This window comes from Chiloscyllium punctatum, chromosome 39, assembly GCF_047496795.1.
Source record: "Chiloscyllium punctatum isolate Juve2018m chromosome 39, sChiPun1.3, whole genome shotgun sequence".
NCBI lineage: Eukaryota > Metazoa > Chordata > Chondrichthyes > Orectolobiformes > Hemiscylliidae > Chiloscyllium > Chiloscyllium punctatum.
The window spans coordinates 38383561-38399853 of NC_092777.1; the positions used below are offsets into that span (position 1 = coordinate 38383561).

The window sequence follows — 16293 nt, forward strand, 5'->3', positions numbered from 1 at the left end:
GGCAGGGTGAAATGTGATGAGGATGTTCGGAGATTACAGGGTGACCTGGGCAAGTTAGGTGAGTGGTCAGATGCATGGCAGATGCAGTTTAATGTGGATCAATGTATGGTTATCTACTTTGGTGGCAAGAACAGGAAGGCAGATTACATTCTGGCTATTGAGGGAGTGCAGCATAGGTTTACGAGGTCGATTTCTGGAATGGCGGGATTACCTTACACTGAAAGACTGGAGCGACTGGGCTTGTATACCCTTGAGTTTAGAAGACTGAGAGAGGATCTGATTGAGGCATATAAGATTATTAAAGGATTGGACACTCTGGAGGCAGGAAACATGTTTCCGCTGATGGGTGAGTGCCAAACCAGAGGACACAGCTTAAAAATACGGGGTAGGCCATTTAGGACAGAGATGAGGAGAAACGTCTTCATCCAGAGAGTGGTGGCTGTGTGGAATGCTCTGCCCCAGAGGGCAGTGGAGGCCCAGTCTCTGGATTCATTTAAGAAAGAGTTGGATAGAGCTCTCAGGGATTGTGTAATCAAGGGTTATGGAGAGAAGGCAGGAACAGGATACTGATTAAGGATGATCAGCCATGAATGGTGGTGCAGGCTCAAAGGGCAGAATGGCCTACTCCTGCACCTATTGTCTTTAAAACTTGGAGATGCAAAAGGATCTGGGTGTCCATGCAATGAATCACAAAACATTCACATGCAGGTCCAGCATGTAACTAAGAAAGTTAACAGAATATTGTCTTTAATGCAAGGTAAACTAAATACAAACATAGGGAGGTTATGCTTCAGTTATACAGGGCACTGGTGAGATCCCCATCAGGAGTACTGTTTACAGTATTGGTCACTTTATTATAAGATTCAAGTGCATTGGAGGCAATTCAGAGACTGGACTAATGTCTGAAATTTGTTTCTTGTTTCATGAGTAAACGTTGGGCACGACCAAAACACAGATGATACAGAGGTAACTTGACATGATGAAAGTGGAGTGGATGTTTCTTCTTGTGAGGCAATCTAGAATAGTGGTTACTGGTTAAAAAAAATGAGATCACCTAGTTAGAACAAAGATTAGGCTATTTTTAATCCTCACAGAGGGTTGAGTGTTATTTGAATTTATTTCCTCAAATGACAGTAGAATCAAAGTCTCTGATATTTGTTTAAATGCAGATATGAACAGATTGTTAGTAAGCAAGGAGGATAAAAGTTATCAAGGTCGGCATGAATGTGGAGTTGAGGTTACAATTGGATCAACAATCTTATTTAGTGGCAGAGCTTGCTCAAGCATCTAAATGGCTTATTTCTACTTCTAATATGTTTACTCATATGTAACTAGTTTAGTCCCATGTAAAAATATTTAGAAAAAGTGGAAAACTAATCCATTTCTAGCAAGCAGCCTCTGCTTCCCCCATTGGATGTAGAGGAGCTGTCAGCATATTCTTTATATTAGATTGGAGAACTGTTCAAATGAGCAGTCTGTGAAAATAAAACCAACTGCAAGTGATTACATTGTGGACAGATTCATCCACATATTCCCTTAACATTTGGCTGTGTAAACGTCTCAAATACTCAGCGTCCTTAATAGATTCATTCCTCCATCACAAGTGTAGGTTGCTTGTGCTTCATTTGAATTAAACTCAAGTTCAAAGCAAAAAGTAAAGTACATGACCAACCTTGGAATTAAGTAAGAAACTCGAGCAGTTCCTTCATCAGAAACAATTGGTGAATCCCCTGGCACATTTAAGAATATCAGATAGAAGGCAATAATGTGACATAATAAACCCAGAAGAACAATAGGGTTTCTGCCAATGCCAAGATATTTTCTGAGGAATTTGTTCAATAAACCAAAGGTTGCACCACCTAGACATAGACAAAAATGACAAAATTAAGAAAATGTAATTCTGTTTAATAAAATCAGAATTCAATATTTAATAGTTGATGCAATCGCAAATAATCACAAACCTATGATTTCTCCAACACCAATGAAGATACCAGATAAACCAATCAGGCTTTTGGCTTCATTCCCAAAGCCATTTGTGGCACCCAAACAGGTGCCATAGACACCACTAAAAAAGGTTAGTTCAACACCTAGAAAAAAAATTCAACAATTTCATTGACTTGATCTCTGTAAGAGTTTTTTATTTAAACGTTGAAGTTCATATAATTTTATCATTCAGCTTCCTCAAATTAACTAGTGTTAACAAGGCAGTCAGATAGTAAATTAACACCAGTAATGTTTACAATAAGTCTGCTTCATGTCATATCACAGCAACTTTACATATGTACTGCACAGCTAAGCATGTAGGCTCTAAGTATGGAGCTTAAGAGGTCGGCTATGTGACATGATTTTCGACTCAATATGTTTGCTCCAGTCATCCTCTTGCCAGGATAAGGTGATGTTTCAAAACGAACAGAAAGCAAACTTCGTTAATCTTAAAACCGTATCAGAAATATTATCCTTCAAGACTTGTTTTTAATGGGTCTAACTTTTTTCCAATATTAATAATTCAAAAGAATATCTCCACTCAAAGAAAATTGTAACTGGGGAATTATTTAAAAAAAAACATTATATTAGATTCCCCGAAAGTGTGGAAACAGGCCCTTTGACCCAACAAGTCCACACCGACCCCCCGAAGAGTAACCCACCCAGACCCGTTTCCCTCTGACTAATGCACCTAACACTATAGGCAATTTAGCATGGCCAATTCACCTGACCTGCACATCTTTGGACTGTGGGAGGAAACCCATGCAGACAGACACAGGTAGAACATGCAAGTTCGACACAGATGGTCACCCGAGGCTGAAATTGAACCTGGGTCCCTGGCACTGTGAGGCAGCAGTTCTAACCACTGAGCCACCATGTCGCTCCATTGAGGGTAAGCAATCAAGAATTTTAAACAAATATTTTCTTGATAAGGGAAATCTCATATCCAGACAAACTCCTAATTCAAATTTATAAGACTTATAGAGGAATCTTACCAGTATAAGTAATAGTTATACTTAGAAGCAGCATATCTTTGGTGAAGAATATACAGATTGCACTTCCTATTAAAGAAAGAAACAACCTGTTAGCACAACAAAAGGTTTTAAGAAACTTTCTTGAGTAAAGTATTGAAAACTGACTAATTACATAGCTACATAAAATGCAGAATTTAAATGGAATCAACCAATCCGTAGCAGTGAGTTCCATAAGTGGTCAGGTGCCTATTTCTTTCAAGAAACAGATTTTGCCTTGGCTTTTTAACTCAGCCAAAAATCACATTTCTCACATACTAAGTACTTTGCTTTCCTTCAAAGTCCACAATACCGGAATGAAGAAGAGAACTGAAGGTGATTTTTTTAATCATAGTCAATTTGGCCATGCAGGTGGCATAAGGTCGAGGAGATCAGCAGGATAGTGGACTCCAGAACCATTGCCAAAAGACAGGTGAGTGTGGGTCTCAGATACCTGGTGACACAATAAAATATTACATCGCTTAGCACAAAGTGGAGAGATAGCAGTATGATGACAATGGTATTTGATGAGTCATCCATAGGGCCAGACTAACGGTCAGCAGTTCAAATTCTACTATGGCATCTGCTGGAATTTCAATTCAAGTCGTCATTCTGGAATCAAAAGCTAGTCTTGGTAAAGATGATCTTGTTGCCATTGTCCACTTGAAAAAAAGAGCTTACTAACCTCCTTCAGGAAAAGGAATCAGCTGTCCTTAGCTGATGTGGCCTTTATGTGACTCTAGACCCACCTTCTGAAATGCTCTCTGAAATGGCCTAGCAAGCCACTCAGTTGGATCAAACAGCTAATAAATCAAAAAGGAACAAAACTATCTAGCATTGAGTTAGGCATCCAGAAATGATAATGGTACAGCCAACCAAGCTGACCCTGAAAAATGTTTTATTAATTAACGCTGGGGGATTGTGCCAAAATTGGGAGAGTTGTACCACAGTTGAGTCAAGCAACTTGCTGACGCAATCATGCAAACCAAATCACACCTTTCAGACAATATTCCAGACAGATTGTCATCATCACCCCTTATAGCACCACAATTGATGGCATTCTTGAAAAACAGTTGTTTGACTGGAAGTGGCAAAGGAAAAACCTACATGACCACACTCTCAATAATCAACATGTAACCATCCATTACTTGGAGACACCGGTGTCGGACTGGGGTGTACATTAAATTTGTCCATTGCAGTACTGGTAGGAGTGACCAATGCACAATTCACGTATAGAAAAATTCCTGTCTTCATACTGAGATTTCTATCCATCATGTTGCGTAGCATTATAATTGTGCTAAATGGTATCGATTTAATAACAGATACAACAACTGAAAACTGGATATCCAAGAGGTCCTGTGGACCATCAGCAGCAGCAAAATTGTATTCAATCCTAATCTGTAACATTATCATTCTGACATTTACCCTACTCCAGCATTACCATTAAGCAAGTGGCTCAATAATGATTTAGTGAAGAGTGCAGGAGGGTATGCCAGAAGCAGCACATGGCACACCTAAAAATGAGGTGTCAACCATATGAAGCTATAATACAGACAACAAGCATACCAAGCAGCACATGATGGACAGATCTCTGCAAATTCTGTGACATTGCTCATGAATGATTGTGGACGATCAACAACTCCCTGGAAGCATCAGCTCTACAAATATCTCCATCGTCAACAATGAGGCAGCCCAGCAACTCTGCTAGTATTAATATAGTTAATATTAATATATTATAATGTATTATTACAACGTATTAATAGCTCATCAGTTAAGAAAAAAACATTTGTAACCATCTCCAGCCAGGTGATGAATGAATGGTCAACTTGGGTTCCTTTTGAGGTCCCTGGCATCATGGAGCAACCTATCTTCAGTCAACTCAATACATACCACATGACCTCAAATAACAAAAATGGCTGAAAGCACAGCACACTGCTAAGGCTATCAGCCCTGAAAACATTCAGCAGTAGTACTGGTGATTTATGCTCCAGGTTAACTACACCCATAGCTAAATGTTCCAGTGCAACAACAATAGTGACATCTACCCAGCAATATAGGAAATTGCCCAGGACAAATCTAACACTGAATTATTGCTCCACTCTACTCAAGCATCAGCAAAGTGGAAGTATAGTGGACAGTAAAGAAGGTTATCTCAGAGATCCTGATCAACTAGGTCAACAGGCTAAGCAATGGCAGATGGAGTTTAATTTCGATTTTGATGAAACAAGCAAGGACAAGCAACTGTACAATTAATAGTAGAGCCCTGGGTAGTGTTGTTGAACAGAAGAGAGACCTACGGGTTCAGGTACCTCATTCTTGGAGAAATGTACGCCACAGGTAGACTGGGTGGTTAAGGCGGCATTCAGCCCACTTGCTTTCATTGCTCAAACCTTTGATTATTGGAGTTGGGATGTCATGTAGTCATTGTACAGGACATTACTGAAGCCTCTTCTGGAGTACTGTATGCAGTTCCGCTCGCCTTGCTATCAGAAGGATATTACCAAATTGGAGAGGGCTCAGAAAAGAATTACTAATGTTGTTGGGAATGGAAGGTGAGAGTTATTTTAAAATGCTGGATAGGCTGGGACTTTTTACACTGGAGCAGAGGAGGTTGAATGCTGACCTTAGAGGTTTATAAAATCATGAAGGGCATAGGTAAGGTGAATAGCAAGAGTAGTTTCTCTTGGGTCGAGGAGTTCAAAACTAGGGGGCACATTTTTAAGATGAAAGGAGAAAGTTTTAAAAAGGACGTGAGGGCAACCTTATAACATGAGAGTTGTTCGTGTGTGGAATAAACTGCTGGAGGAAGTGGTGAGTGCAGGTATAGTAACAACATTTAAAAGACATCTGAATAAGTACATGAACAGGAAAGGTTTGGATGGATATGGGCCAAATACAGGCAAGTGGGAACATTTAGTTTGGGAACATGGTCAGTGTCATTTCCATGCTGTGTGACTCCATGAAAGGGTCATCAAAGTGTTATCAAAAATCACTTACTCAGTCATAACTTACATACCGATACTCAATTTGCATTACATTAGGACTACTCAGCTCCAAATTAAGTAATAATTATCTCCAATAAAGAGAGAATCTAACCACTTTTCCTTTACATTCAATGGAATTATCATCATTGAATCCTTCACCAACAACATCCTGGCATTTACCATTGACTAGAAACTGAAATGGGGACTTGCCAAATAAATGTTGTGCCTACAAGTGTTCAGAAGCTGGGAGTTCTGTATCACATAACTCATCTCCTGACTCTGCAAACCCTGTCAATCAACTAAGAGGCATGTCAGACATGTGAATGAATACTCTCCAAATGACAGGATGTACAGATCCAACAAACACAAGAAGCTCAATATTACCTGGGTCAAAATAGACTATGCAATTTTTACTCTATTCAGCATCCTCATGTGATTTCCTTTCACCATTGATATACTGCTCAACAAGGCTTCTTCACTAAAGTTTCCAAACTTGCAATCTTTTTACTATCTAGGTCAAGGGCAGATACATGGGTACGCTGTTACCTGCAAATTTTATTTTATTCATTCACAGATGAGGGCATCAGTGGCTAGGCCATCATTTATTGCCAATCCCACATGACGATTAAGGGTCAACCACTTTGCTGTGGGCCTGGAGTCACATGTAAGCTAGACCAGGTGAGCCTGGTAGTTTCCCTCCCTAAGAGACATTACTGAACCAGGTGGCTTTTTCCTACAAACTTTAAATTCCAGATTTTTACCGAATTCAAATTTCACCATCTACTGTTGCAAGATTCAAACTCAGGTCCCTAGAATATTACCGGAGTCTCTGGATTAACAGTCCAGTGATTATACTACAAGGCTATCACCTCCCCAAGTTCCCTTCCGACTTGGAACTATATCACCATTCCCTTGCCATTGTTAAGTCAAAATCCTGCAATTCTCTTCCTAGCAGCACTGTGTACTTGCACAGATGGACTGCAGTGGATTGAGATGACATACCACAACCTCCTAAACAGCAATTAGGGATGGGTATTAAATGTTGGTGACATAGCTCATGAAAAAAATCAAAGAATACTATCAGTCACGTTGAACATTTGTTGTTCGTAATTGACGTACAAAATAATGCATAAGGCTGACCTTGTGAAACCACTCTTCCTGTCAGTTCTAATTAGAGTCTTGTATGTTCCATTGGCCCTTCAAGGCAACAAAAGAGCTTCAGTGAAAAGATGTCAAGGAGAGCTCAAAAATACTGAAGCAGCACACTTCAGTGGGAACTCCATTCAAGATATCTAAGTTTTGATATGGTTAGCAGGAACAGGTGTTGAAGGTGAGGTCAGCCCTGAAGAGATGGGTGAGGTCTACATGACTCTACAACATCATGTGCTGGGATCATCCGCAAGAGCATTAGAAAATGATGCATGTGTTTCTGTCAGCACTTCCATGGGCACTGTGCACCTTTCAAGCGAGATTGGAGGATCCTTTCTCAAATATGAATGCCATGATAATGCAAGCTACCACTCATGTCCATCTCCAAGGAAAACAAAGTGGCATATGTATGGAGATCCATTCACAGCTGAAAATCGAGTGATAGTTACATTGACCAATGGTCCAAACATTCAGACTGGCACTTTCACAGATTAAATTTTTGCTTAGTGCATTCAAAGCCTCACAATGTTTTAGCTGACAGGGGAATAAGTGAGAAATGGAAGTTAAGACAATGTTCAAGGAGTTCCCATTTCCACCTACTAAAGCCCCACACCCTGAATCATCACCTAATGGCCAAGTCTGCCCCTGCATTTGTGCTGCTGGGGCAGTCTCCCTTCTGCAGTGCTCTCAGGGGCTCCAGAACCCAAAGGATGTGTGTGATGAGTACCTCAGCTGACTGAGCAGACAATCAGCCTGCTTCCAGCCTTGCTAAAGATTTGGCGGAGCACTGTAGGAATAAGAACGCAGAAGAGGAAAGCTTTTGGTTGCACTTAGGTGTTTATAACAATACTGGTCACATCATGATAAAAATATCAATAAATCAACACTTCATTTCAAATTTCCAGTGTCAAGTAATTTCCACTGTTGATTACTGCATTCTAGATAGACATAAGCCTTCAGAGGAATGCTGTGAACAGGGTGGACAGTGACCAAACTGTGAAAGACAAAATCCATCCATTTCTCAGAGAAAGAGTTGAACTTTTTGAAGGCAAGAGCGGCACATTTGGTGTTAGTGGGTTCAGTATTGGGTTGCCAAAATATGAATCCACAAGTCTATCTTATTTCCCCAGTAGCTAGGTGAAGAGTTGTAACTTTCCTAATCACATGAAGTTCAACCTTCATAGAAGCAAAATGATTTTCTGCAGTTTAAGTTCTCGTTGTTGTGCAATGTTGGAAGGTACAGGAGGGCACAACCATCTTGGATGCCCTTGTTGGTGTATTCTGAAGGGTTCCTGTAGATTCATTCAAGCACTGGAAATGAACCTTCAGCAACCTAAGAACGCACTCAATTTGCCCTTTCGATTGGAGGTTGCTTTAGTTGCATCTTTCCTCTACTCTCTGGTGGGAGTCCTCACAAGTGTGATCAGCCACATCTTCAATAGGAAGGTCTCATCTCAAAGAAAGATCCATTGACTGTTTGAAGATGCAAAACTCTGTGGGTGATTTAACATACATAATGAAGGCATTAAGGCAATATCTAGATAAGTTGTTCACACATGAACACCTTCGTATGGTTACATTCTCAGCTGAACATTGACAGAGTGGAATCCTTTTTTTGCAGATGAAACACTCCAGCAAAATCTGAGGATGCCTTGACTGTCATGAATGTACTAAATGGCTCTGTATACCTGTGAAAATTCTGCCACTGTCACAAATATCAAAGCCCTCCAAAATGTAACAACCTTATCAATATCAAAGTAGGTGTAAGTGGTGATCTTTCCCAGGTCATCAGTCACCTGGGAAATCATGAAATCTTGAAAATATTACCAGCAGATTACTGAAATAAAGTGGCAATAAGCGTTCATCTGCTTCGCTCGGAAGGAGGTTGTGTTCCATAAGTTTCAGATATCAGTAACAGGCGATTAAGAAAGTCCGAGTCAATAAAATGTGGAGCTGGAAAAAGAACAGCAGGTCAAGCAGTATTAGAACAGGAGAATCGACATTTCAGGCAGGATCCTTCATCAGGAAAGTTAGAGTCTTTTCAGATATTGTTAGACCGCCACATCAAGAAGACCAGAAGAAAGTGAAGACTGCAAATGCTGAAGATCAGAGTCAAGACTGTGGTGCTGGAACAGCGCAGCAGGTCAGGTAGCATCCAAGGAGCAGGTGGATCTACATTTCAGGCATAAGCCTGATGAAGGGCTTATGCCTGAAACATTGATTCTTCTGCTCCTCAGATGCTGCCTGACTTGCTGTGCTGTTCCAGCACCACACTCCTATCAAGAAGACTGCCTTATAAACTTTGCAAATGACTCTTTGAAGTTAAGAGTTACATTTAACCCTTTTGTCAGGCAGAGAAGCACTTGCCTGTGGAGAAGGCAGCTAACACTATTGACAATTCCTTTGGCTGGTCCTGTTACTGTTGACGTTACTCCTTTGGCTCGTCTGTTCCTCTTCAGTATAGCTGCATAAGCCGTTACCATACAGCACTGAAGGTTGATGGAAGAGAAATACTGATAAAAATAAAGTCCAAACAGGAAAAATGACTCCCTGGAAGTTGCAATTCATTTTTAAAGCAGTGAAATACAATTGTACAAACCCTGTGAGCACAAGGATACCATCTAGGCAAGGAAGCAACTGTAGAAAACAGACTTACTGGAGTAACTGAACAGGTCAGGTCGCAATTGTCGAAAGAAAGGAAAGTTAATGTTTCGGGTCCAGTGACCCTTCTTCTGAATTATTCCCCACTGCTTGGAGACCTGTGGACTCACTGTTAAAGCCAGAATTTTGGGTGGCAGAATTAGTAGACTCTTCGACACCCTTTGAAAAGCATCCTTGTAACAGACAGAAGTTACAGTAGATCATTTGAGGTTTTTGCATGTTTTTGAATTTAACTCTTTGCCAGTACTTGTAACCAACCCTTCCTTGCTTAAATCTTTGCAATTAAAAGCATGCTTACGAATTGCATCAATTGCTTGTGATCGTTGCTCTTGAGGTCTGTCAATAAAGCAAAATAATTTGTTAATTCATCACAGAAATCTGTTTTTGATGCAAATAGAATTAGTCACTCCCCTAATGTTTAATATTCAGATTAGTAGGTAGTTCCAAATGGATCAGTTCAACTGAAACAAGGCGCTTGTGTAAAGCCCATGGTTACAATAAGTTATCCTTATTTGGTCAGTGCATTTATGGACATGATCATAACAAGTGGAAAACATTAAATTTCTTTTCGTCTGTTTTTGACACACATTAAAACTAGCCCAACATTATATCATACAGTGGAAATGTTGGTGAATGAAGAAAAAAGCTAAAAGTAGAGATTAATTCACCTCTATCCAAGAAGAAAAGTATTTCAATCAATAAATTAGTGTTGTTGAATATGCTGAAGCCAAACAAAATGCATTTTTTGTGAAGGAATTAAACTCCTTTTGTAATGTATATAGTATCCAATTATACTGAAGCGTTACAAAGTCAAAAAACGATTCAGATAAAACAAGATCAGAGAGACTGAGCAGCAATAATGGATCAGTGATAGTAAGATAGTTGATGCTGCAGGAATGCTGGAATTGCTGTAACATCATTCTGGCCTGGTATTCCAGCTCTACACACATCAATACTTTTCTTACTCACCTGGAACTTTGGAAAGGTATATAGCAAATTCAGATCAGGCATGATCATATCAAATGTTAGAGCAGGTTCGAGGGGCTGAATTGCCTACTTCTGCTCCTACGTCTTATGTTTTTAACGCTCTAAATGTTTTATCAACATATTGGAGATATACAAGATGCAGTAGAATGAAAGGTGTCATTCCATTGAATGCACCTTTCTCAAGGAACCTAACAAAGCAGTTTGCAAAAGTCCGACCAAGTGGGGCCCATGGAAATACCATCCATATGTGGTATCATTAAAAGTGAACTCAACCACGTGTGCTGCTGAATTCCTAAGTTCATTGAATTCGTACAATGGTGGTGGTCTTGATCACCATGCTGTGGTGCTTCAGAGCAAAGGTCAAAGGTTTGCTTGAGAGCTACATTGATGAAAAGGCTAACAACGTCTAATAAGCAAATTGACATTACATTGTCATCAATATCAGTCCCTATGGTGTTTGAAAATATAAGGAATCCTTCACTGTGTATTTGGAAAACTTGTTCAAAACATGTTGTAACAATTGACTCAAATATTTGGCCTGATTATATTGTGCAGATCCAGTCACAGGTAAGATTGAGAGCAAAGGGACACCTTATGCGTATGCCTTGGGTATCCCATGCACACATGGATGCAGTGAGGTGTGAGGACAAGTCCTGTCATACAGATCAGCTGGCAGCTCATTGCTCTCACACAAGTCCATCAAGCAAAGGATGACTTTTTCAGTGCCTTTATTGGAATTACTGATACACATGTTCTTGTTGGCCTGGAGGCCTTGCAGTGCTGCCAGACATTCATTTTACATATGAAAATTGGACAATTCATTTGGAATCCTGCAGAATGTATGCACTAGATCAGCTAATCCTGTAAACAAGAATTCTCAGTCTGCAGTAGAAACGAGTGGATTGCGAGATAGCTGGGATTAAGAGTACGAATTCAGCAAAATCTATATGGACTTCAGGAAGGCATTCGACAAGGTTCCCCATGGGAGACTGGTTAGCAAGATAGATCTCATGGAATACAGGGAGAACTAGCTCAAAGGTTGAAGACAGAGGATGGTGGTAGAGGGTTGTTTTTCAGATTGGAGGTCTGTGTCCAGTGGAATGCCACAAGGATTGATGCTGGGTCCACTACTTTTCGTCATTTATATAAACGATTTGGATGTGAGCTTAATAGGTATAGTTAGTAAGTTTGCAAATGATACCAAAATTGGAGGTGTAGTGGACAGCAAAGAAGGTCATCTCGGATTACTATGGGATCTTGATCAGACGAGCCAATGGGCTGAGGAGTGGCAGATGGAGTTTAATTACGATAAATGCGAAGTGCTACATTTTGGAAAAGTAAACCTTAACAGCACTTATACACACTTAATTGTAAGGTCCTGGACAGTGTTGCTCAAGGTTCTAGCTCCTTGAAAGTAGTCGCAGGTAGATAGGATAGTGAAGGCGGCGTTTGGTATGCTTTCCTTTATTGGTTAGAGTACTGAGTACAGGAGTTGGGAGGTCATGTTGAGGCCATATAGGACATTGGTTAGGCCACTGTTGAAATGTTGTGTGCAACTCTGGTCTCCTTCCTGTCGGAAGGATGTTGTGAAACTTGAAAGGGTTCAGAAAAGATTTCCAAGGATGTTGCTAGGGTTGGAGGATTTGAGCTATAGGGAGAGTTTGAATAGGCTAGGGCTGTTTTCCCTGGAGCAACAGAGGCTGAAGGGAAACCTTATAGAGGTTTATAAAATCATGAGGGGCATGGATGGGGTAAATAGAACTAGAGGGCATAGTTTTAGGGTGAGAGGGGAAAGATATTAGAGACACCTAAGGCGCAACTTATTCACGGAGAGGGTAGTTGGTGTGTGGAATGGGCTGCCAGAGGAAGTGGTAGAGGCTAGTACAATTGCAACATTTAAAATGCATCTGAATGGGTATATGAATAGGAAGGGTATGCAAGGGTTTGAAGGGATATGGGCTAGGTGCTGTGAGGTGGGACTAAATTGGGTTGGGATATCTGGTCGGCATGGACGAGTTGGACCGAAGGGTCTGTTTCCATGCTGTACATCTCTATGACTCTACAACTCTAAAATCCTCTTCCCATTCGATGTGAGATAATAGCACACCAAAATTGAAATCCTGCACAAAGACAAACTCTTCACTTTCAGTGAACACATGCTAAAGGCATCGTTAGCTATGTTGCCCAACTACTTTTGCTTCAGTGAATTTACGGTGCAGGCCTATTTTAAAGGAGTACTGTTTACAGTGTGGTCATGTATTTTAGATTAGATTAGATTCCTTACTGTGCGGAAACAGGCCCTTTGGCCCAACGAGTCCACATCGACCCTCCGAAGAGTAGCCCATTCAGACCCCTTCCCCTACTCCCTGGTAATGCACCTATCACTATGGGCAATTTAGCATGGCCAATTCACCAGACCTGCACATCTTTGGACTGTGGGAGGAAACCGAAGCACCCGGAGGAAACCCACACAGACGCAGGGAGAAAGTGCAAACTCCATGCAGATAGTTGCCCAGCTGGAGTCGAATCCGGGTCCCTGGCGCTGCAAGACAGCACTGAGCCACCGTGCCACCCGGCTGAGGGATGACCTTTATAAAATCATGAGAGGCACGGATAGGATAAATAGACAAAGTCTTTCCCTGGGGGAGGGGGGGGGGGGCGGGGGGTGGAGAATCCAAAACTACAGAGCATAGGTTTTGGGTGAGAGGGGCAAGATACAAAAGGGATCTCAGGGGCATCTTTTTCACACAGTGGGTGGTGCATGTATGGAATGAGCTGCCAGACAAAGTGGTGGAGGCTGGTACAATCACACCATTTAACAGGCATTTGGATGGGTATATGAATAGGAAGGGTTTAGAGGAATTTGGGCCAAGGGCTGGCAAATAAGACTAGATTAGATTAGCATATCTGGTCAGCATGGACTAGTTGGACCGATGGTCTGTTTCTGTGCTGTATGACTCTATACACATATTAGATGGCTTATAACATTACATAGTATGTACTAGAAGCCTATAAAGACACATCAACCTGCACATTCCTAACTTACTCCTTTAAAAGTTGAATAAATCGGTGCAGAATTTCTCCAGTATATATGCAGATAGAATTAATGAAAAATCAAGCTTATAAATTTCCCAACATAGCAAATTAGTGAAATAGCTCTATGTAGCTTCAAACTTTTTAAAAAATAAATTAGAAAACGCTTACCCAAGTACAGTATCAGACTCATCATCAGGTTTGTTCTGTTCTGTAGATGAAACCTCAGAAACTGGTTGCCTTATAAGGAGAAAAAGGATACTTCCCACTCCACTAATTACAGTTAATGCAATATAAACAGTCCTACGATTATGATCTAATGAGGCAAAAAACAAAAATTAGTACTAAATTATTAAGCTGCTAAATCCCAGAGGAAGAGGGGAAAAAGTACGCTAATGAACAACAATATACCTCAAAAAAAGCAGGGAGAAGTGGGTGGAGATGGAATACAGTGCCTCCATAAAAAGACATGGGTGGAAAAATATTTCATGAATGTTAGAGGAGTAACACAAAGGAAAATATAGAGTCATAGAATCATAGACAAGTACAGCAGGGAAACAGACCCTTTGCTCTAACTTGTCCATGCCAATCAGATATCCCAACCCAATCTCGTCCCACCTGACAGCACCTGGCCCTTATCCCTCCAAACCATTTCTAATCATATACCCATCCAGATGCCTTTTAAACTGTACTAGCCTCCACCACGTCCTCTGGCAGCTCATTCCATACACATACCACCCTCTGCATGAAACAGTTGCCCCTCAGGTCTCTTTCATATCTTTCCCCTCTCACCCTAAACCTATGCCCTCTATCTCTGGACTCCCCCAACCCAGGGAAAAGATCTAATCTACTTACCCCATCCATGCCCCTCATGACTTTATAAACCTCGAGAAGGTCACCCCTCAGCCTCCGGCGCTCTAGGGAGAACAGACCTGGCCTACTCAACCTCTTCCTATAGCTCAAATCTTCCAAATCTGCAACATCCTTGTAAATCTTTTCTGAACGCTTCCAAGTTTCACAACATCCTTCCAATAGGTAGGAGACCAAAATTGCATGCAATATTCCAAAAGTGGCCTAACCAATGTCCTGTACAGCCACAACATGACCTGCCAACCAATAAAGGAAAGCATACCAAACGCCTTCTTCACTGTCCTGTCTACCTAGACTCTAGGGTATGTGCATGCAAGAAAAGAAGGGAAGAACAAAGTTAAGACTACCTTGAAGGTGGAATGGAATTGTGAAAGAGTGGACTAAGTAATTATGTAGGAAAAATTATTATTGACTTGCATAATATTACAAAATAGAATACAAAAATTCAAGCAGTTGTAAACAATCATGCATTTTAACATAAAATGCTGTTACAGAAGTTAATACTTACCAAGCAAACAGTACGACAAACCTTTGGAAGACACTTGCAAACCAAAGGTTACCAGTTATCAATTTAACAGATTTGAAGTAAACTATTTAGTCATTATGCACAGGACGGGCCATTCAGATCACCCAGTTCATGTAATTTCTGTGTATGTAGTACCACTACATAGTGTCAATTTATAGGTCTGCTTTTCTTAAAACATCTCCAAACAGTTTAAACATTCTGGTTGTATTCTATGCACCTGTACGAATGTACAAAGACCCTGTTCTGCATATAAGAGTGGGGATGATAATCCTGAGGTATTAATCAAGGTCAACACTGAAGCAGCTAATGGTACCTACTGGTAAAAGTATGTCATTTGAAAAACCAGGAAGAATGTTGAGTACTCAAAATATAGAGGCTCAACAGTGTGACGAGATGTGTTCAATGTGACTATAAAATTCAGGGTCAGTATGATAGATGAAGAGAAGAATAAAATCAAAAATGGTTACAGTACAGGAGAAGACATTCAGCATGTCATGCCTGTGATAGGTTTCTGCAAGATTAATTCCATTTGTCCCTTTTCCCCAGCCTTTCCCCCGTATCCCTGATACATTTTTCTGCTTCTGACAATTATTCAATTCTCTTCCAAAACCTAAGAATGTGTCTTTCATTCGTTCCTAACAATATTCCTGTAATATCTATTGAGAAATGTTATGGATGATATAGCATTTTTGACAATTAAGTCTCCCTTTTTCCTCGTAATCAAGGAAGAAATTTTTAAAATTCATAAGCAATGAAAAGGATTCAAAGTACCAAAATAGGCAAAACTCTAAATCTGTTGGTTAGTGAGCACAAATACTCTGAAATAAAATATCTTTGTGACTGAGTTCCTACTTACACTAGGTGAGTTCCACTACACATTTTGGAGAAATGAAACTGACCTGAGATGTGTGTTTCTCCCTTCCAGGCAAGGTATATGTACAGATTTCCAAACAAAAGACTAAAGGGAAAAAAAATTATTAGACTTCACACTGATCATTAATGTAATTGATGTTATGATTACTATAATACCCAAAATAAAACAGTTAATTGAAACTAAAGGTGATTGGAACACACGCAAGTTCAAATAATA

General features: G+C 40.4%; 1 protein-coding gene across 1 annotated transcript in view; it reads right to left on the reverse strand.

The window, feature by feature from the left end:
• Positions 1–16293, reverse strand: part of LOC140463962 (UNC93-like protein MFSD11) — a 65327-nt gene that overhangs the window by 18523 nt on the left and 30511 nt on the right. Inside the window, exons 6-11 of the mRNA XM_072558473.1 lie at positions 16103–16161; positions 13979–14123; positions 10086–10123; positions 2979–3044; positions 1962–2087; positions 1673–1859 (exon numbers count right to left, since the gene is read on the reverse strand). Coding sequence (XP_072414574.1) covers positions 1673–1859; positions 1962–2087; positions 2979–3044; positions 10086–10123; positions 13979–14123; positions 16103–16161 — 621 coding nt within the window. The remainder of the gene's footprint in view (positions 1–1672; positions 1860–1961; positions 2088–2978; positions 3045–10085; positions 10124–13978; positions 14124–16102; positions 16162–16293) is intronic.